The 24,149-nt window shown below is 34.4% G+C and overlaps 1 protein-coding gene across 1 annotated transcript; it reads left to right on the forward strand.

The window, feature by feature from the left end:
- Positions 1–1,954: 1,954 nt before the first annotated feature.
- LOC139526265 (carbonic anhydrase 1-like) lies at positions 1,955–18,694 on the forward strand. The gene is made up of 8 exons (XM_071321396.1): positions 1,955–2,006; positions 4,683–4,853; positions 5,273–5,427; positions 6,065–6,157; positions 10,404–10,467; positions 12,323–12,480; positions 16,967–17,173; positions 18,341–18,694. The coding sequence occupies exons 1-8, from the start codon at positions 1,955–1,957 to the stop codon at positions 18,533–18,535; spliced, it is 1,095 nt and encodes a 364-aa protein (XP_071177497.1). The 3' UTR covers positions 18,536–18,694.
- Positions 18,695–24,149: the final 5,455 nt, after the last annotated feature.

Raw genomic sequence — 24,149 nt, forward strand, 5'->3', positions numbered from 1 at the left:
AAGGTTTGCTTTATTTCGCAAATGTTTGCGTTTTAACGCATATATAGGGAGAAATATTGAAAAAAAGTTACCTATAACTTTAAGGTTCATGTGAACCCTTTTGCTAATATGGCTGCATTTTCACCTCAACATTTATTGTGAATACAGACAAACCTGTGTATCTAGGGCATGCTATGCTTTAAAACTTTTCCAGATGCACAGGCTTGTCTTTACTCAGAGTTAACTTTAAGGTGAAAATGAAGCCATTTATTCAAAGGATACGGTCCTAAGTAAGCTTTGTTTTATATCGTCTCAGATACGTCCTAAGACCGTCATAAACATGGTTCTAAGACTAGAACATATTCTAGGCGGCGTTTTGCATTTGCGCCGATCTGCATTTCATTTGCGCCGATTTTTTCTTTCATTTGCGCCGATTTTTTTTTTCATTTGCGCCGATTTTTTTTACAGGTAAATAACAGGTAAATTACAGGTGAAATGATATAAGAAGATGTGGTATGAGTGCCAATGAGACAACTCTCCATCCAAGTAATGTTATTTTCATTTATCATTAAAGAACTCTTCCGTTAGCCAGTTGTGCATATGTTATGATAACGAAGGACATCTTTTCTTTGTCTGGCATACGTACTGGTGGGGGCATTTCTAGAGTTCGCATTTTCTCGCAAGGAAGCTATTAAACCAAGAGTTCCAAATGGTGAAGTTGAAATCATCGCTTCGTAAATTTTATGGACGCCATCACGAATTGGTTGACCGTTATGGAATGTGTACTTGAACGTTGTCTAAGAATATATGACATTTGTCATCAGAAGGAGCGTCAGACAATGTCAAAAGTGAAGCAGTTATCGATTTCATTTAGGGAAAGGAATGGTAACCCGAAACATTGGGATAGCCATTTACCAATTGCAATGTCACTTGATTTGTCTTTATACTCTGTGATTAGTCAATGTAAAAGTATGAATTTACCTGTAACTTACCTGTAAATCCAATTAAGAAAAAATATAAAATCGGCGCAAATGAAAAAATAAAATCGGCGCAAATGAAAGAATGAAAATTTTCAAAATCGGCGCAAATGTCATACGCCCATTCTAGGATACTTTTTGACACGTCCCAGTTTACTAATTACAGCAACCCACGCATAATGAATTGAATTGAATAATCAAAATTATTAACCTTTCTCATAAACATAAAACTTAATAATAATTGTAACGTCATCTTTGTACAATTTGTGTCAAATATCTGTCACAATAATTATTAAAAAAAAACATAACAAATACATATGGGTTGTTCTACAAACTTCAGAACTTTAGCAGTTTATCATTTAATGTTTAAAATGTTTTTGTTTATTTTAGAATTTATCATGTTATAAATAACGACACGTGTTAATGTTGAAACCAGTATGCTTTACTCCTAAGATTATAAAAACAAAGAGATGTTCAGTTGCGGATCCAGAATTTTCATGAGTGGCTGACTGCCTGCCTAAGAGTGGGCACTGGGCCCGTTGCAGTCATGCTTCAGTGATTCTCTATATAATCAACCAATTTTCCTAGAAAATGGGGAGGTCCCCCGAAAAAACTCTAAATCCGTCTCTGATGTGGTTTGTTGCCAATGAGACAACTATTCACCACCTTTCGAATGAACAGGATGAAATCAATTGAAACCAAACGGCCTTCGACAATGAAAAAAACCCATAACTTATCGTCGACTATATATATATAAAGGCCCGTGTATTAGAAATATAAAACAATTTAATTGAGAAAACTCCAATTGTTGAAAAGCAATTTATCAAAAAAATATGAAAGACACGAACCACCGATATTCATTGAAATACAGGCTCTTATAACTTGGTACATTGTGAAATAGCATTAACCATGTTACATGTTCTTTAAGACATTATTGATTTATAATGTCAAGGTGAGAAGGATATTTCAAATAGTCTATAAAGAATTTTTTGATTTTCATGGGTTTTTTTTATATTACAGGTAACACGTGGGGTTATCAAGATGGAATACGTAAGTCAAGTTGTTTGTTCAGACATGCACACGACTGTTTGTACGCTATTGTGGTTGATATATAAAAAAAAAGAAGATGTGGTATGATTGCCAATGAGACAACTCTCCACAAGAGACTAAAATGACATAGAAATTAACAATTATAGGTCATTGTACTGCCTTAAACAATGAACAAAGCTCATACGGCACAGTCAGTTATAAAAGGCCCGAAATGACAATGTAAGACAATTCAAAAGAGAAAATTAACGACCTTATTTATGAGTTTGGCAAGACGAAACAGTTTTCTTTTTAAACAATACTTTGAAATCTTGCATTGAACAGGGAATCCACGTACGAGTAATTACCAAAAGCTTGAGTGAATGATTTAGACATATATATTTGTATTATTTCTACATGTTCTACTTGGATACTAATATTAGACCAAAACAACCAAAAACATAGTACTATGAAAAAAGAACTGTGAACATTACGCTTGTTATATAATTGATCCAACTTATTGTGTACTATACATATATGGATATCTATTTTTCTATTTTCTTTTTGGGCTGCTTGTTTGTTGTCTATACTGACCACACGTGCATTAAAATATATTAGTATTTAAAAAAACAACAACAACATATTATAGATTCTTTATCTACGTATTCTTTAAGAACTTAAATAGTTCTCATTAATCTTTTTGCTATATCATTGTTTGTATTGTAATATGAAAATCATTGATTTTTAATATTTATGTCCTTTGGGGCCCATAATTGGAAATAAAATTTCTTCTTTTTCTTCTTCTTCTTCTTCTCTAAACAACCAATAGACACATTGTTTTAACATATGTAAAACAAGGCGCATTACAATACATTATTAGATTTACATCTGTCAAATAGTTTGTGTAAAGTGCATTGTCATGTTAGGACAAATTTTATTACATGTCTTACATAAGGCCCGTTTTTTTCTAAACTTAAACAAGTTACTGGTTAAATACTAACTGAAACATGCTTAAGCTGAATCCATAAATATGTTAAAAGAGAGAAGAAAAAACCCCGCAACGGTCGAATGTTTAAGCTATAAACAATTTTGAAAATATCTAAAACATGCTTTTGATCCCGGTTGAAATGTTCTTTAACCATTTAATTGCATGGTTAAGACCGACCCATTCAAATTGTTTAAAAACAGGTAAATTGTTCAGAATAAATAAAAACAGGGAAAAAAACCGGGCCTTTAGTCTTTGTCAGTACCGATAACATTTCGAGAATATATATAAGTCGAATTCAATAGTCGAGGGCCTATGATTAATTAGTCGAAAGATGATGTTGATATGGAAAATTATATGCCATTTATTTTTTGTTATCATACTTGACTCTTTTAGTCCCTTATAAAATTATAATAAAGATGTTACGTACGTTTGTGTAGTCCTCAAAGGGGAATAACCCTCTTTTCCCGCGGTAGATTGCGTGAAGGCACAATAACTGTTCGGGTGTATGCGCGTAAATAAAAAAAATACTGTTCGGGAATATGCACATAGACAAAAGTACTTTTCGGGAATATCCTCTTACATTCGCATGTGGAAGTCAGCGTAAATTCCCGATCGACATACAACCAATCATAACACGGTTTATATCTTTCTTCTGTAGCTCCTGCTGAATGGCCAAGAGAGTATAGAACATGTGGTGGTCGACATCAATTACCGATCGACATACAACCAATCATAACACGGTTTATATCTTTCTTCTGCAGCTCCTGCTGAATGGCCGAGAGAGTATAGAACATGTGGTGGTCGACATCAATCACCGATCGAAATACAAACTAAGCATAATACCGTTTATATCTCAGTTTCCTCTTTAGCTCCTGCTAAATGGACAAGAGAATATAGAACACGTGACGGTCGGCATCAATCACCGATCAATATACAACCAATCATAACACGATTTATATCTTTCATCTGCAGCTCCTGCTGAATGGCCGAGAGAGTATAGAACATGTGGTGGTCGACATCAATTACCGATCGACATACAACCAATCATAACACGGTTTATATCTTTCTTCTGTAGCTCCTGCTGAATGACCGAGAGAGTATAGCACATGTGGTGGTCGACATCAATTACCGATCGACATACAACCAATCATAACACGATTTATATCTTTCTTCTGTAGCTCCTGCTGAATGACCGAGAGAGTATAGAACATGTGGTGGTCGACTTCAATTACCGATCGACATACAACCAATCATAACACGATTTATATCTTTCTTCTGCAGCTCCTACTGAATGGCCGAGAGAGTATAGAACATGTGGTGGTCGACATCAATTACCGATCGACATACAACCAATCATAACACGATTGATATCTTCTTCTGCAGCTCCTGCTGAATGGCCGAGATAGTATAGAACATGTGGTGGTCGACATCAATCACCGATCGAAATATAAACTAAGCATACTACTGTTTATATCTCAGTTTCCTCTGTAGCTCCTACTAAATGGACAAGAGAATATAGAACACGTGACGGTCGGCATCAATCACCGATTGATATACAACCAATCATAATACGGTTTATATCTTTCTTCTGTAGCTCCGGCTCTTTTACCAAGAGAATATAGAACATATGGTGGTCGACATCAATCACCCATCGCCGCATACAACCAATCATAAATAAAGGTTATAACACGGTTTATATCTTTCTTCTGTAGCTCCTGCTCTATGGTCAAGAGAATATAGAACATGTGGTGGTCGACATCAATCCCCGATCGACATACAAACCAAACAAATACGTCTGAATCAACGATTGGGCAGATTTGACCTGAGTGATCTGAATAATGTCAACAATATTCGACTGACCCTTGAAAACAATGGACACACAGGTAATTTATAAATCAGCAAATTCAAAATGAATAATGGATTGAGGAAATATCTTATTATTGAACTTATTCACTAAGACTTCCAACGAATGGGAATAATTTAGAATGAAAACGGATCAATCTTTTTACTTTATAGTTATCAGCTCGATTCAACAGCATATACAAGTGAAAGAACAAAATCTTTACAATTATCCGGCAATCTGTTAAATGGTATTGATCTCGAACTCGGGTCAATATGATATGAACAGGTCGGTCGGTTTATAACTATTGGATCTAGTTAAAAGGCCATAATTGATAATTGATGCACATTACTGCAATTGTGGCCAATCATCATAGAACTGGCCAAAGGAAAGAAAAATTAGATCATAAATCCATGTTTTCCCTCATGTACCATCTTCCGAATATAACATTTCTTTTTTTAGCTGAAGTTGATGTTGAAGGACTAAACAACCGGCTGGTAGTACGAAGAGGCGGACTTCCTGGGCCTTATACTGTTAAACAGTTTCACTTCCATTGGGGATCACAGGACAGCCGCGGATCAGAACACGACATAAATGAACGATTCTTCCCTATGGAGGTAAAACAACAGAAAAGAAACATCTCCCACAAAAAAACAACAATAATATGAACAATAGACAAAATAGTATGAATCGTGTATAAAATTATCTTCACATTTCTTTTAAACAATAATTGAAGTAAATGCAGATAAGATAATTCCAGAAATTAGAGTAAACTAGTTTTTATATACATGTAGATGAGTTCTTATGAGATTTTTCGTTTAAACTGTTTTTAAAAAAGGATGGCAAATAAAACCAGGAAGACAGCGAATTTTATAGGCATTTTATAGTCTTTATTCGTCGATAAATTCTACTTGCACCAAGTCAGGAATATGACGGTTGTTGTTCATTCGTTTGTTGTGTTTTAGCTTTCGGGTTTGCCATTTAATTATGAACTTTCCTTCTTGAATTTTCATCAGAGTTCAGTATTTTATTGATTTTACTTTTTTCTATGAATAATTCATATCATGGAAATCTCTTTATAGTTTACAACATATGTAAGAATGTTCAAGAAACTACATGTATTAAGAATTATACACACTCAACCACGTTCACCACATGTATGTAGTACGTTGTCTAATCCGATTTGTTGTTTTTATCTAGATGCATGTGTAGTATGCTGTCTAATTCTATTGGTCGTTTTTTTTTCAAATCCAGATGCATGTTGTAACCTACTCGCAGAGATACAGAATGTTTGAAGAAGCTAAAAATGCAACTGGAGGACTTGCTGTGCTTTCGTTTCTATTTGATGTACGTATATTGTAGGCATTATATACTAGATATTAACACCTGTACTAAGTCAGGTATCTGATGTTCAGTAGTTTTCGTTTTTTTTTATGCATATATTAGACCGTTGGTTTTCCCGTTTGAATGTTTTCACACTATTATTTTTTGGGGGCCCTTTATAATTTGCTGTCCGGTGTGAGCCAAGGCTCCCTGTTGACGACCGTACCTTGACCTAAAATTGTTTACTTTTATAAAATTTACTCATACCACATCTTCCTATATCTATTACAGGCAAACCATATGGTTTATTTATCTAAAATTTCGTACAAATATATCTTTAAGTTTTAAAGTGATTTCTACATAATAACTTTGATTGACATTACATTCCAGTTCCTTTGTTCTACCAGGAGTGATCACCTTTACCAGATCATCACAGCTTTCTTTGTTTTGTGTGCTTTCCTTTGTTTTGTAACATTTTGGCAAGATGCATAATCAACAATTAATCATAGTATCATTTCTTCTAGAAAGATTCACTATCAAATTTTATGTAAAAAAAACTAGTTCCTATGCTGAGTCTCGAACTCAAAGACGTTAAGCATATCAACCACGACTCAAACCCCTTCACCAAGACGACTGGATACAAACTCACTGTTTTAATTTAACATACTTAAACATTGTGTCCGAAGCTCATGAAAGGTATATACGTACTATATAATATGAGATACATGTATAAAGTATATAATATTAAGGATTGTGTGGCGTTCTAAACTAGATTTTATGAAGTTTTGATTAATTTTTAACTTTCTAGATCAGCTAGGATGTAAAATAGTTATCCCATTCGAACTTGGTGTGTCAGTGTTAAATCACCCTCGGGCCTCCCAGTCAGGATCCTACTTCGTCAAAATTATCTCCCCATTACGCCAGTTCATTTTCACAATCGTAGAAATGGAAGCCATTGTAGGGATCAGGGGCGGATGCAGGAATTTTCGAAAGGGGGGGGTGCTAACCCAGGGCACCCAGGGCAAAGGGGGGTGCAAAACAAATGCCTTGATCGGCAAAAATAAAGGGGGGTGCGCACCCCCGGACCCCCCCCCCCCCTGGATCCGCCACTGGGGATGACGCGCTACCAATTTTGCTCTTGGAAACCGATAAGTTTATCCACATTGCACCAATACCATACGATCCTTATATGTCAGTTATATTTTAAAAGACAAATGTATCAACTAGCTAATGAGCATTAGTTAATGATATTGTCTGCATTGATTCAACTTAAAACTATTTTCTGATCGGTTGTCAGGTGGAATTTTCGAAAAATCATAAACATTTAAAAAAAATTCTAATTAAATATTTCGTGGAAGGGCAGACTAGATTTTTTTTAGTGGTTGAAGACTATTGGAATATTGGAAAATGTAAAAATACGGTATTATGCGCACTTTTTCTTAAATTTCAAACAATAGCTCATGAAATACATTTATAGTTATGACTACATTATCGCGACATTCATCTAGTAATGGTTCTCTTAAATGAAAAACGAGAATGTGTCCACAGTACACGAATGCCCAACTCGCACTGTCATTTTCTATGTTCAGTGGACCGTGAAAGAGGAAAAAAATCTAATTTAGCATTAAGATGAGTAATAAGATTGGACTTCAACTTCCTAAAGAACTACCTTGACCAAGAACTTAAACCTGAAACGAGAAAGACGGACGGACCAAAGAACGGACGGACGCACAGACCAGAAAACCTAATGCCCCTCTGCTATCGTAAGTGGGGCATAAAAATTTAAAAAATTTGGTGAACTAAATTCATTCCTTAATCCGAACCAGGGAAATATTAAAGATATGCACACTATACATGTATATGTTGATTGATTGTCTAGATATGTTGCGTCATGTATATATGCAAATATTTTTCATGCATGTTTAGGACTAGAAAAAATACACATTAAGTACATGAGGCAGAACCTGTAAGAAAGGCCGTCCGGGATGACGACGGTCGAAGAAATTTGGACTGCACTGGAAAATGAGTTACTCTAGAACAGGACCCGTATGCATAAAGCTACTTAAGTTAAGATTTTCCTTAGTAAACACTTAAGTTAAGGAAACTCCGACCTTTTTATCTGATGGTATGCATTAAAAATCTTAAACTAAGTATTTCCTAAGTAAAATCATAATTGTTTTAAGTCACGCCAACAAAACTTAAGTGGTATGCATAAAACTCCTTATACTAAGGAAACGCCTAGGATAACACTTTTAAGTCTAAGGTACTAATAGATATATATAGAGCTACCTTAAATTTTCAAAAATAGTTAAAAATCAGTCGAAAGTTTGCGTTTTTAGGAGAACATGAATATGCTACCTACAATTTGATATATATATCAGTAATAAAATACTAATTATTCGTTTATTTTTTTGCTAAATAATAAGTAAATATTATACAATTACTGTCTTTTGATGAGGTAAATGTGTGGTTTTATTGACTTTTGAAAAACTGATATTCACTGAGGCCAACGGTTAATAAAACCACATATTTACCGAAACAAAAGACAGTAATTGTTTTATTCCATATTCCGGTAGAAATGTATGTAAAGGAAAATATTTACCAAAATCAATTGTACATCAAACGTTTTTTACCAAAATTACACATGTAAAATCACGCGACGTTTTGCGCGGTGAATATTCTTTTTCGCAGGTGAATATGCTTATTTATTCAAAATCCAATTCATATAGAAAAAACCTACTAAAGTTTTAGCAATATGGAATAATAAATATCATCGTTATTTTCTTCAAATCACGTATAATCAACAAATCAAGAGATAACAGTGGGTAGTTATATATACTATTGCCCAATCTCGTCATTATGCATACCGAAAAGTACTCAGTTTTTACACACATGTAACTCATGATACTATTTTTCTTTTGTTTACTCTGTACGTGAATAATTATTTAAATTGTTAAAATACACCTCGTGGTATCAATTGTAACCGTAAGTTAAAACAGAATTAAGGATTGAACAAAGAGCATGCAAAACCACATTTTATATATGTGTTGGGGTTCTTTTTTTTTTTTGGGGGGGGGGGCGTAATTTGAATTTTCAATTCAGTTTTATTCTAAAGATGTACGGCATACCCTAAAAAAAATCACTTATCGGGACAAAATCGAAAAGTTTTAAGACTTACCCAGAGGTGGATTTCTTTCATAAAGGGGGGGGGGGGGGTGGACATGGACCTCCATTTTGTTGAAACAATTAGGTTGATTATATAGAATCACTGTTACGGCAGTCAGAAGTCCCTACTGCTACACCCCCATGGAATACGTCGGTTATATAAGGTATTTATGATACCTTACTCGTATTAAATTATTTTTTCATATTACCTTATATATTCAGTGAGATATATTGCGATTTCGAAAATATTGTGGCTGTAATAATTTGTTTTATATATAGTAAAGATTGTAGGACTTTTGAAAAATATCCTAGTTTGTATATGGATTTCTGGGGGGAAATCTACCCTCCCCCTTCTTTTTTTTGTTGTGAAAGGGAAGCGATAAAACTGTTAATTTCACATAAAAAAAAGATTTTTTTTTTAAATCATAAGCAAATGTAAGCAAGGAAGATGGAAAGGGAGAAAGTAGCGCATAATAAGCTGAACAATAAGTGAACATTTTATTGAAAAAAAGTGTTTTGTAAAATTATTTGTTATCTCATGCTTACAATGCTACACTCAGTCTTGTGGTACGCCACTGAAACCTTGATCATGTTTTGTTAGAGTTTAAAACATTTTGTTGTCTCCAGAAAATATTACACCCATGAAAGATAATTAAAGATTAAGTAGAGGAAAGTTTTGGATTACCAAAATATTTTTCTTCCAATGCATATCCGTCAAAACATCAACCATAAAAAGCGTTGTCTTATATGCGCCAACTGTTCATCATTATACTACTAGTATGTTACGTTTTCTATTTACATATACCTTTATCAATTTAACCCCAGCTCTTTAAAATAAAAGCATGCATTGATGAATAAATTTGAATAATTACAGCAAACTTTTACATTTGCAAAATAAGAAATATAACATATTAACGGTAATTAGAGAAAGGTTCCGATTTAAGTATTCCTTAGTTAAGTGAAGACTTAACATTTAAAAAATTAAGATGTTTTATGCATACGGCCCCGGGTCATCTACGGAACCCTCAGTTGTTACAAAGTTTATTAAAGTGCGTGAATATTGCATGAAACTATTAATCTTACACCGTGCAACACTTTATTTCAGGTTGGTGCTCATAATCCGGCATTTGACGAAATAATAGGTCATTTAAACGATGTTAGACACAAAGGTAACATTGATTACTGAGATATGCCTGTAGATGTGAATATCATTATTCCCACTTTTTTTTAGCTCACCTGGCCTAAAAGGCCAAGTGAGCTTTTCTCATCACTTGGCGTCCAGCGTCCGTCGTCGTCCGTCGTCCGTCGTACGTCGTCCGTCGTCGTCGTTAACTTTTACAAAAATCTTCTCCTCTGAAACTACTGGGCCAAATTAAACCAAACTTGGCCACAATCATCATTGGGGCATCTAGTATTAAAAATGTGTCCGGTGACCCGGCCAACCATCCAAGATGGCCGCCATGACTAAAAATAGAACATAGGGGTAAAATGCAGTTTTTGGCTTATAACTCAAAAACCAAAGCATTTAGAGCAAATCTGACAGGGGTAGAATTGTTAAACAGGTGAAGATCTATCTGCCCTGAAATTTTCAGATGAATCGGATAACCCGTTGTTGGGTTGCTGCCCCTGAATTTTAAGGAAATTTTGCTGTTTTTGGTTTCTAGTATTATCTTGAATATTATTATAGATAGAGATAAACTATAAACAGCAATAATGTTCAGCAAAGTAAGATTTACAAATAAGTCAACATGACTGAAATGGTCATTTGACCCCTTTAGGAGTTATTGCCCTTTATAGTCAATTTTTAAACCATTTTTCGTAAATCTTAGTAATCTTTTACAAAAATCTTCTCCTCTGAAACTACTTGGCCAAATTAATCCAAACATGGCCACAATCATCTTTTGGGTTAGTAGTTTGAAAAATGTGTCCGGTGACCCAGGCATCCAACCAAGATGGCCGCCATGGCTAAAAATAGAACATGGGGTAAAATGCAGTTTTTGTCTTTATAAATCAAAACCAAAAGCATTTAGAGCAAATCTGACATGGGGTAAAATTGTTTATCAGGTCAACATTTATCTGCTCTGAAATTTTTAGATGAATCGGACAACCCGTTGTTGGGTTGCTGACCCTGAATTGTTAGTTTTAAGGAAATTTTGCTGTTTTTGGTCATTATCTTGAATATTATTATTGATAGAGATAAACTGTAAACAACAATAATGTTCAGCAAAGTAAGATTTACAAATAAGTCAACATGACCGAAATGGTCAATTGACCCCCTTAGGAGTTATTGTTCTTTATAGTCAATTTTTAACAATTTTAATAAAATTTGTAAATTTTTACTAACATTTTCCACTGAAACCAATGGGCCAAGTTCATTATAGATAGAGATAATTTTAAGCAGCAAGAATGTTCAGTAAAGTAAGATGTACAAACACATCACCATCACCAAAACACAGTTTTGTCATGAATCCATCTGCTTCCTTTAATATTCACATAGACCAAGGTGAGCGACACAGGCTCTTTAGAGCTTCTAGTTTTTAGAGTAACCCCTTCATTTGAGGGTAGTTATTTTAATACTAAGGGTGATAGAATAAATTATGTGCCTTGATTTATTAGGGGACGCCCGTTAAGAAGTTCGAATTCCATTTCAAGCCGAGCAAATCATGAAAAAAACATTGATGACGTCACGGTCACATGACTAAATTATGTCTATAAGCTGATAAACAAAATCTGTCAGCCAATCAGAAGACGCTTCATGATACAAAACATATACATATATCTACCCATATCCATCATCTCAGTTTTAAAATTTCTCTGTCATCTTCTTTATCAACTGTAGTGCCTACTTATCTTTTGTATTGTATGATTGGTTCTCATTGTCTTTCAGTACATAGTTATCTATTATATCCTTTTATTGGTTCGCATGCTCACTGCAGTACCTACTTATCTGTTGTATTTTATGATTGGTTCTAATTCACTATTTGCTACTGAACTTTAGCAAACAACACTTAATCTTTTTTTCAGACGACCATGTCAATATTCAAGCATTTGCTTTAGGATCCTTATTTCCACGTTCAACTGATGTATTTTATAGATATTACGGTGGATTGACAACACCTCCATGTTATGAGAGTGTAATCTGGACAATATTTCAAGAACACATACGAATTTCTGAAAGACAGGTGATTTAAGAAATAATATACTTACTATCCTGGTTAAGGATGTTCGATACTCGGTTTCAAAATAACAAGCTTTTTATAAGATCGTTATATATTGATAGTATTATAAATAAAGAAACTAAAAAAGCAGAACTAGATGAAGGGTCTGTGTACTTGTTTTCGAGACAGTCGAAACTCGTTGTGTCGAACTCGGTTATGTCGAAAACTCGGATGAGTCGAAGTAATTCCTCGGTCCCGGAAAAATTCCCGTTTGATCAATGTTAAGTTATCTCTGATAAGTCGAACTTGGTTGATTCGAATACTCGGTTAAGTCGAGTAAACTTTATAGTCCCGTCGAAGTAAAATTAATGTTAATTGACCCTGATGTCTCGAAGTTCGAAAGTAAAAATTATCGAAAGATGAATATCTAATGATAAATAATTAAATCAGATGTACTTTTTACGTCACCTAAAACAGTTGAAATGACATGTTAATGATTACCACTTATTAACACATTTGTTGATCGTTCAAGCGGAATGTTAGTGAGTTGAACATTTTTCACCGGAGATAAAAACCGGCGTTTTGCATTTGCGCCGATCTGCATTTCATTTGCGCCGATTTTGTTTTTCACGAATTTAAATGACCAAAGCCGAGATTAAATGAATCGTTAGATTTAAAACTTAATAACTACAGCAAATAAAAGGATTGTGACAATTATAATGAATTCATCATTAGTAATGTAAAGCAGACGACCCCACCAGAGACCTTCAGAACGTATTTTATGACGACACACTCGACCGCAGATGAGTCAAAACTCGGAGAAGTTGAATATTTTGGTCTGGTTCTTCGACTTCGACTCATCCGATGTCAAGTGTGTCGTCATAAATTAAGCCATTGGAAATTTGGCTGGAAATGAATCTCTCTAGATTTTGTATACGCTAAACATAGGCACTTTTTTTCTTTCAAAACCGATAAAAAAATAACTAGGATTTTATTACAAAATTTCTTTCTACAAACTAGCTTTTGATAATAAACAAGGTTCTGCCAAAGTTTGGTACACATCCAGGACTGTTAAAGAAAGTTTTTAAAATTCATAAAACTTTAATCACAGAGTGGAAGTAATGTTACCTGGCAGAAAAAAAACTTAATCCATTTATAAGTAAAATACCTCGAAAATTGATTCTTTTTTACAAAATATACTTCTTGATACTATCTAATGATCACAAACAAGCATCTTTCCAGGTTTAATAAATCCAGGAGTTTAAGAAAATTATTAAAATTTCAAAAACTTTAACCAAAGAATTATTATATATGTGGACACCGCCGCCGACGACGAAATATAGGATCGCTATATCTCACTTTTTCGACAGAAGTCGAAGGCTCGACAAAAATCAAAAGACACCTAAGATCTGTATGACTTTTGTGTGACTTATTAGGGCCCCGCCTTTAGGCGGGTCGCCCTATAGTGATCAATCTGTCCGTCCGTCCGTCTGTCCGTCCATCCATAGTGACCAGTCTGTCCGTCCGTCCGTCCGTCCGTAACACTTTAAATTTGTGTCCGCTCCATATCTAGAGAACCATTATGATTTCATACTTTATATTTTACATGTTTATTAACCACAACCAGAGGGCGTGTCATGATGTATGTACAACTTCCTAGGTTAAAGGTCAAGATAAAAAAACTTTGGTTTCAGTTGACAACCCTGTGTCCTGTGGTGAAGATCGTGTCCGCTCTATATCTTGAGAACCGTTATGATTTCAAAGTTTATACTTGACATGTATATGAACCAACACCAGAGGGTGTGTCATAATTTATGAACGACTGCCTAGGGCAAAGTTCAAGGTAAAAAACTGGTTTCAGTTGACAACCCCATGTCCTATGGTAAAGATTGTGTCCGCTGTATATCTTGAGAACTGTTATCATTTTAAAGTTTATACCTGAAATGTATATAAAACAATATCAGAGGGTATGTCATAATTTATGTACAACTTCCTAGGTCAAAGGTCAAGGTCAAAAACTTTGGTTTCAGTTGACAACCCCATGTCCTATGGTTAAGATCGTGTCCGCTCTATATCTTGAGAACCGTTATCATTTCAAAGTTTATACTTGACATGTATATAAACCAACACCAAAGGGTGTGTCATAATTTATGTGCAACTTCCTAGGTCAAAGGTCAAGGTCAAAAACTTTGGTTTCAGTTGACACTCCCATGTCCTATGGTAAAGATCGTGTCCGCTCTATATCTTGAGAACCGTTATCATTTCAAAGTTTATACTTGACATGTTTATAAACCAACACCAAAGGGTGTGTCATAATTTATTTACAACTTCCTAGGTCAAAGGTCAAGGTCAAAAACTTTGATTTCAGTTTTCAAACCCATGTCCTATGGTAAAGATATAATTTTTTAATGCACATTATTCACAGCGGGGCCCACAGAGATGGCTTCCATCTCAATGATATCTAGTTTTTTTTTTTTTTATTGATAGACCAATTAATACATCTATGCGATTGTTATGATTATTGTTTTTTTTTTCATGTTAGATAACCCAATGCAGACATCTTTCCGATTTTCTTTTCCGTCCTTTCTGGTTACTGGAAGTCTATTTTGTCGTTTCTGAGAATTTTGTAGATAACCCAATTCAGACATATAGGGTCGCCATTTTCGTCGTTTCTGGGCAGTTTATAGATAAACATATTCAAAAATCTACGTAAAAAACTGATTCAAACATGTCTATTACTATTGAATGACCAATTGTATTATATATAAACCAATTCAGACTTCTAGGCGTCCATGACTATTGTACATATTATCTTACAGATAAACCAATTCAGACTTCTAGGCGTCTATGACTATTGTACATATTATCTTACAGATAAACCAATTCAGACTTCTAGGCGTCCATGACTATCAAGTTGTACATATTATCTTACAGATAAACCAATTCAGGCTTCTAGGCGTCCATGACTATTGTACATATTATCTTACAGATAAACCAATTCAGGCTTCTAGGCGTCCATGACTGTTGTACATATTATCTTACAGATAAACCAATTCAGACTTCTAGGCGTCCATGACTATTGTACATATTATCTTACAGATAAACCAATTCAGACTTCTAGGCGTCCATGACTATTGTACATATTATCTTACAGATAAACCAATTCAGGCTTCTAGGCGTCCATGACTATTGTACATATTATCTTACAGATAAACAAATTCAGACTTCTAGGCGTCTAAGACTATTGTACACATTTTCTTACAGATAAACCAATTCAGACTTCTAGGCGTCTATGACTATTGTACACATTATCTTACAGATAAACCAATTCAGGCTTCTAGGCGTCCATGACTATTGTACATATTATCTTACAGATAAACCAATTCAGACTTCTAGGGTCCATGACTATTGTACACATTATCTTACAGATAAACTAATTCAGACTTCTAGGCGTCCATGACTATTGTACACATTATCTTACAGATAAACCAATTCAGACTTCTAGGCGTCTATGACTATTGTACACATAATCTTACAGATAAACCAATTCAGACTTCTAGGCGTCTATGACTATTGTACACATTATCTTACAGATAAACCAATTCAGGCTTCTAGGCGTCTATGACTATTGTACACATAATCTTACAGATAAACCAATTCAGACTTCTAGGCGTCTATGACTATTGTACATATTATCTTACAGATAACCCAATTCAGACTTCTAGGCGTCCATGACTATTGTACATATTATCTTACAGATAAACCAATTCAGACTTCTAGGCGTCCATGACTATTGTACATATTATCTTACAGATAAACCAATTCAGACTTCTCTATGACTATTGTACACATTATCTTACAGATAAACCAATTCAGGCTTCTAGGCGTCCATGACTATATTACATATTATCTTACAGATAAACTACTTCAGAATTCTAGGCGTCTATGACTATTGTACATATTATCTTACAGATAAACCACTTCAGAATTCTAGGCGTCTATGACTATTGTACATAATATCTTACAGATAAACCAATTCAGACTTCTAGGCGTCCATGACTATTGTACACATTATCTTACAGATAAACCAATTCAGGCTTCTAGGCGTCCATGACTATATTACATATTATCTTACAGATAAACCACTTCAGAATTCTGGCGTCTATGACTATTGTACATATTATCTTACAGATAAACCAATTCAGACTTCTAAGCGTCCATGACTATTGTACATATTATCTTACAGATAAACCACTTCAGAACTCTAGGCTTCTATGACTATTGTACATATTATCTTACAGATAAACCACTTCAGAATTCTAGGCGTCTATGACTATTGTACATTTTATCTTACAGATAAACCAATTCAGACTTCTAGGCGTCTATGACTATTGTACATATTATCTGACAGATAAACCAATTCAGACTTCTAGGCGTCCATGACTATTGTACACAAACCAATTCAGACTTCTAGGCGTCTATGACTATTATATTACACATTGTTTTACAGATAAACCAATTCAGACTTCTGAGCGATCGTCATTTCCGTCGGTTCCGACCTCTGTCAGATAACTTTCGACCAACCCAGCCTTTAAATGGAAGATATGTGTATACCAATGACCGAAGAGGTTATCAATACCAAAGACAAGGTACATTCGGAAGACAATCTCAGCAACTAGTAACTGCTCCAAACAGACCGTTTGTTAACAGGCCACAGGTAATGCATTTAAGGAATGAAGAAATAAGTTAAACATAAAAAATGCGGTGCACACTGAATAACGCTAGTAGCGGGTTATTTACAGTGTGCACACCACATTTTTTATGTTATTTCGACGAGACAGAAAAAATATTACAGACATTTCTTATAATTTGATTCTAAATTCCATTTTAAACCGTAGAAAAACCATGAAAAAACGTTGATGACGTCACGGTCACCTGACTAAATTATGTCTATGGGCTAATAACAAAATAACGTCAGCCAATCAGAAGACACGTTACATCCAAATTTAAATTATTTAATTGTATAAACAAAGTTTGAACATAAGCGTAGATTTTATTGGGGCTACTGTCTAACGATTATTAAATACTCTTTCTGAGGCAGACACGTCTAATTTCCTTCTCTTTGTGAGACAGATGTTTGTCTGCTTTCAATGGGGCTACTATGTTATAATTATTAGATATCCTTCGCTTTGTGATGCTGACAAATGACCGATTTCAATGGGGCTACTATCTATTAATTAGTAGATATCATTCTCTCTGTACGGCAGTCACGAGTCTGATTTCAATAGGGCTACTTTCTCACAATTGGAAGATATTTTTCACCTTGTAAGGCAAACACACGTCTTATTTCAATGGGGCTACTATCTCACAAATAATAGTCGGTAGTACTTGCCCAACAGTGCATAGGTGAAAAGAGGGGAAAACAAACCGTACGATTAAAAAAAAAAGAGGTATGAATACATGGAATATCAAAATGTAAAGAAAGTGTCAATGAAACACAATGAAAAAACAATTATCAGCAGGAAACAAATATCTAGTCGATCTCGGTTGACACAATTTAAACAGAGGAAACAAATATCTAGATCTCGGTTGACACAATTTAAACAGAGGAAACAGATATCTAGATCTCGGTTGACACAATTTAAACAGAGGAAACAAATATCTAAATCTCGGTTGACACAATTTAAACAGAGGAAACAAATATCTAGATCTCGGTTGGCACAATTTAAACAGAGGAGACAAATATCTAGATCTCGGTTGACACGATTTAAACAGAGGAAACAAATATCTAGAGCTCGGTTGACACAATTAAAACAATGAACAGAGCAAAGTAATTATTGCAGCATGATTATTTTATATAAAAATATAATTTGACTTTTTTCAGTTTCCTGTATCTAAAGCCAGATCGAATAGGTTTCCTGTTTCTAAAACCAGATTTATTGGGTTTCCTGTCTCTATAAAAACCAGATCCATTGGTTTTCCTGTATCTAAAACCAGGACCAATGGCAGACGACAAAATAGGAGGAGGACTTCACAAAGACGCCGTCATAGCCTGAAAGGCCGCTTTTATGGATATTAACTGCAACAGTTGTGTTTTTAGGGTTCTAGGTTCTTGCATGAATATACCACGCATTCATATTATAATTATTATTATTGCATGATGTGTAAATTATATAAGGGAGACATAAAGGATGCTACAATGTTTTGAAAAAGTAATATGAAATAAATCTAGGAAAAATAGATTTTGTGATTAATTTTTTTTCTTCTATTAATGTTATCATGGTTAAATATGGAAAATTTAATGTGACTCTTGTGATCGCAGGCAACAACTGTGAAACTATAACTTTAATTGCAAATCCAGTTAAATATAACAGTAACAAATATAAAAAGAAGATGTGGTGTGATTGCCAATGAGACAACTCTCCACAGGAGACCAAATGACACAGACATTAACAACTGTTCACATTATTAAACAGGCATTTAATAGCTTTAAAAAAGGAGAAAAAAAAACAAGTTATGGGAGCAACTATTTACCTTAAAAGGGGGAGGGATTATGTTAGGGTTTTTAAGTCTGAGTCAGAATGTTTTTCTTAGTTTTTCGACGCTATAAATCTTTCTTTTCTAAATTTTAACACTATAAGGTAAAGGGAAAATCTGGATTCAGAATTTTTTGTTTGTAATCTCCTTGACCACAATACGTTTTTCTCTCGTCAAATTGGGAATCAGCATTTTTTAGGGAAAAAATGCTCGTTCCCTTACACTAATAGCAACAAAGAAACGCTACGGTGTTTTGGAAAATGTAGATTTAGAATTGTAGGTTAGGAATGTTTCTTTTGAGTAGAGGTACTCCAGTGTGCCTTACTCCTAAATCTAGGATAGACACACATGCAGTAGTCACCCAACCTCTAGTGGATAATATGTCATAACAGTTCAGGACCAAAACGCAATTATACGCTAAAATAATGGTTCCATAGGAGAGCCTAACTCTGATGTATGGACACATCACAAGGTGACAATGATAAATACACAGAGAGAGGCGGTGATTCAAAAGTTATTAAACAAGCACCAGCATATGGATTAGTTTGGAGGTCATCTTTTTTCCTCATTTTATTATTTTGGCGTTGCAATTCTTAAATAACGAAGCTCCATGACGATTATTTAATTATATTAAAACAGAGGATCCCTAAAACGAGTCTTAGGTATGATTTGTTAAGTGTAAGTACCTTTCGTCAGACTGATGGACAGCTCTAATAAGGCGTTCTATGAAGAACCATCTATATATATATATTTGTTTTAATTTAAAGTCTCACGTCAGAGTTATTGTGAATTCGAAATGATACATCAGTTTGAGCATAAAATACTATTGTATCTTTTTGTTCAAGATGTTGGGCCAGGTCTTTCGGGTGTAAATATGTTGAGGCATACCAGTGAATATTACATGTCCCGATCACAATTACCGTGATACTGTATAATGTATTTTTACATTCGAAATACCAAAATCTAAGAGAAATTAATAAATAAAAATGAGAAGACCAAAATGACAAAGAAACTAACACCAAAAGATCACCGTACGGCCTTCGAAAATGAGCAAAGCCCAGACCGCATAGTCAGCTATAACAGGACCCGAAATCAAAAATGTAATTCAAATAAGAAATAAACAGCCTAATCAATTTAAAAAAACGAAAAACAAACGACAACCACGTGCACCGAATTACAGGCTCCTGACTTAGGACAGGCACATACATACAGAAAGTTGCGGGGTTAAACGTTGAAGCTAGTCGGATTCAGGCATTAGCACTAAGCTATTTCATTAAAATCAACAATCAACGCTGATAAAAAAATCAAATTTAGAAAATTTAAGCTTGCTAGATTCTTAGTAATTTAAAAGTCCTAGTTACAGTCAAGTAAATAAACATTAAACAACTCTTTCTTAAAAACAATAAATTTAAGAATAAGTGGTGTGAGACAGCTCTACATGTACATCCAAATAACAATGTGTAAAAGTAAAAAGTAAAATCACAAAAATACTGAACTCCGAGGAAAATTCAAAACGTAAAGTCCCCAATCAAATCGCAAAATCAAAGGATAAAACACATCAAACGAATGGAAAACAACTTTCATATTCCTGACTTGGTACAGACATTTTCAAATGTAGAAAATGGTGGATTGAACCTGGTTTTATATTGCTTAACCCCTCACTTTTATGAGAAACCATTTTCGGTCATAGTACGATCTTACCCTTGACTCACACCTAACAGCAAGCTATAAAGAGTCCCAAAATGATTAGTGTAAAACCCTTTAAACAGGAAAACAAACGTCTAATCTTTATATAAAAACGAGATGTCAGGGCCCGTATTCATAAAGTTACTTAAGTACAGATTTCGTAGTAAACATTTAAGTTAAGGAAACTACGCCCTTATTTTCGAAGTTGTATGCAAAAAAAATCTTCAACTCGTAAATCTCGTTGTTTTAAGTCACGCCAAAATACTCAAAAAACTCCTGACACTAGTTAAAAATCAGTCGAAAGTTTGCGTTTTTTTTGCAGAACATTAAAAGAGGGACGAAAGATACCAAAGGGACAGTCAAACTCATAAATCTAAAACAAACTGACAACGCCATGGCTAAAAATGAAAAAGACAAACAGAAAAACAATAGTACACATGACACAACATAGAAAACTAAAGAATAAGCAACACGAACCCCACCAAAAACTAGGGGTGATCTCAGGTGCTCCGGAAGGGTGCGCAGATCCTGTTCCACATGTGGCAACCGTCGTGTTGCTTATGTGATTACAAATCCGGTAAATAGTCTAATTCGGTAGGTCACATTCATGAAAGGGAAGGGGGTTGTAGTTACGACGTAAGGAACATATCCGATATCATTTGTGAAACGGTTATTCCATAACGGTCAACCAACTCTTAATGGCGTCCGTAAAATTTACGAAGGGATGATTTCAACTTCACCATTTGGAACTCTTGGTTTAATAGCTTCCTTGTGATCAGTAACCCTCTATCAAGAAAATCATGATAGGAAATGCAAGCACGGGAATATCGTATCAATAGGGAGATATATACCCCGGCCCCCGTATGCAGGTGCTGCTGGAATGTTGCTACTTAGAAATGGAAAGTTCACAATTGGAAAGCTGAAATCATCTCTTTTGTCGTAAAGTTTTGTTTTCAACCGACACTCATTGTCAATTTCTAGATGAAAGGCAAGATATGAAGCCGACTTAACTGTATCTGTAGTATCCTCCAATTCGATGGGATAGATGCGTTCCACATAGTCACCAAATTTTGAATTGTTTAGTGAAGGAACGTCATCTATATAGCGGAAAGTAGAGTTAAAGGATATTGCTAACTTCTTATCTTTCTTCCTAAGAAGTTCCTGCATGAAATCAGCCTCATAATAATAAAGCAATTAACACATTACCTGGCGCAGGGATTAAGAAATCCACTAGCCTGACGCCCGGGGCTACAACATTTAGACATCGGGCAACCAAAAATTGTAATCCAATATGCCCGACCCGACGGACTAGTAACAAAAAATTCTTGGCGTTTCCAAAATAGAAAGTGGAAAATCCCCTCATCACTTTTCTATCTTAGCCAATCAGATTCGACTACGTCATCCGGGATTCCTAGAATTTGAACTGATTTTGTACAAGTTTTAAAATAGACCAAACAACTTTGGGTGGATCCCGTACTTTCAATATCGATGTGTAAGTACCGGAAGTGGTATTATACATTGCTTATGTAACCTGATTGTACCTTCTTCTGATTAATTTATTGTAATATAAATGTGAATCCCTTTTGACAGCAGAAACCCGACTTTTGTCAGATATAAATTTGAAACGTGTGCACATGTTATGGACGCCATTTTGTTTTTGTTTACATACTGTGAACAAGCCTCCAGAACCATGACCTAAACATTAACAGTCTTCAGAAAACTTAAACTTGATGCAATAATAGTTCAACAATCGTGATTATCTTCATTGATAATCAAATGAATTCGATTTTTAAAGAAATAAAATTAATAACAAATACAGTTTCAGTTTAGAGACTGTGCCCAGGTTGTAATCTATTTATAGCCCACAATTTAAAAACCTGTGATAAATGTAAATATGGACATTACTGTACTTCGTTTATAATACAATTATAATCTTGATAATAAAAGACAAACTATGGAAGGTGATTTTTTTTTATTCACATAAATATTTGAGGTCATTTAACATTTTTAATTTATTTTGATAAATATAATTTTAAATCTGGAAACAAATATGAGCATTACATAATTAACCAGCTGATAATTCTTTTACACAAACGTGATGATGTACCTTTTATATACCCATGTATAGCAGTGGTCAAGACTTGTATCATCTCCGGATTTGGTCAACTCTTATATCAGAATATTCAGTGAATATTCAATTATCAATTAATTGAATATATCTGCTAATAAGTTTTGGGTATCCAATTTGCAAAAATCTTCTGTACAATGGATAAAAAAATTGTTAAGTTTATAGAATTCATTGTTATTGCAGCAAACTCTGAATTTGTAAGGCATATTTGGGATAGCATGTCAGTTTTGTTGGGCTAGTAGTTCTTCCAACAGGGCTAGTAAAATCCTGCTACCAATTAGCCCTGGGCTAGTGAGTTATTAAAAAATTTCTTAACCCCTGTTAATACCTACACTTTAATTGATTTATAACTATCAGTAATAACACACTATCAGCACTTCTGTGTTGACTTGAGGTATCATTGATATGTTCATATGGCCATTGTTACATTATAGTTCGTTTCTGTGTGTGTTACATTTCGGTGTTGTGTCTCTGGTGTGTCGTAATTCTCTTATAGTTGATACGTTTCCCTCCATTTTAGTTTGTAAATGGGATTTGTTTACTTGTAAACCACCTTATTTTCGCGGATACTTTATTTCGCGTTTTACCCTTTCTTGACCACTTCGCGGCTATTTAATTTCGCGATTATCTGATTTACTTGATGAAGTTTATTATAAAAGATCAAAGATTGACATATTCGCGACGATTTATATTAGCGTTATAAATCGCTCTTTATATAAAAACGAGATGTCAGGGCCCGTATTCATAAAGCTACTTAAGGATGTCTGCTGCTCTAATTTAAAATAACAAGGATTTCGTGTGATTGCTTAAAATGAAAACAACTTTGATATTTAAAAAAAATGAAGTAATAAAATCGATAGTCTCGTGTGTAGTTTTCAAAATACGAGACATTTAGAAAATGGCGGGAAAAGGGTTTTCTTCAGACTTTACTATTTGTTAACATTGGAATTGTTTTTTACCCTTTAAACCAAGAAAAAATAACAAGGATTTCATGACAAAAATTCAAATGGTCATCAATGATCTATTGAACAGATTTATGAAGACAAAAGTGGGGTCTCGTGTAAAAAATATTTTAATACATTTGTATGGATAACACCTGAGAAAATCGAAAATATGACAAGAATTCAAAAACATGACCAGCAGACATCCTTAAGTACAGATTTCGTAGTAAACATTTAAGTTAAGGAAACTACGCCCTTATTTTCAAAGTTGTATGCAAAAAAAATCTTTAAGATTTTTAACTAGTGTAAGGAGTTTTATGAGTATGTGGGCGTGACTTGAAACATCAAAGATTTACGAGTTCAAGATTTTTTTTTGCATACAATATATCGCTAAAATAAGT

This window comes from Mytilus edulis, chromosome 6 (assembly GCF_963676685.1).
Source record: "Mytilus edulis chromosome 6, xbMytEdul2.2, whole genome shotgun sequence".
Lineage (NCBI taxonomy): Eukaryota > Metazoa > Mollusca > Bivalvia > Mytilida > Mytilidae > Mytilus > Mytilus edulis.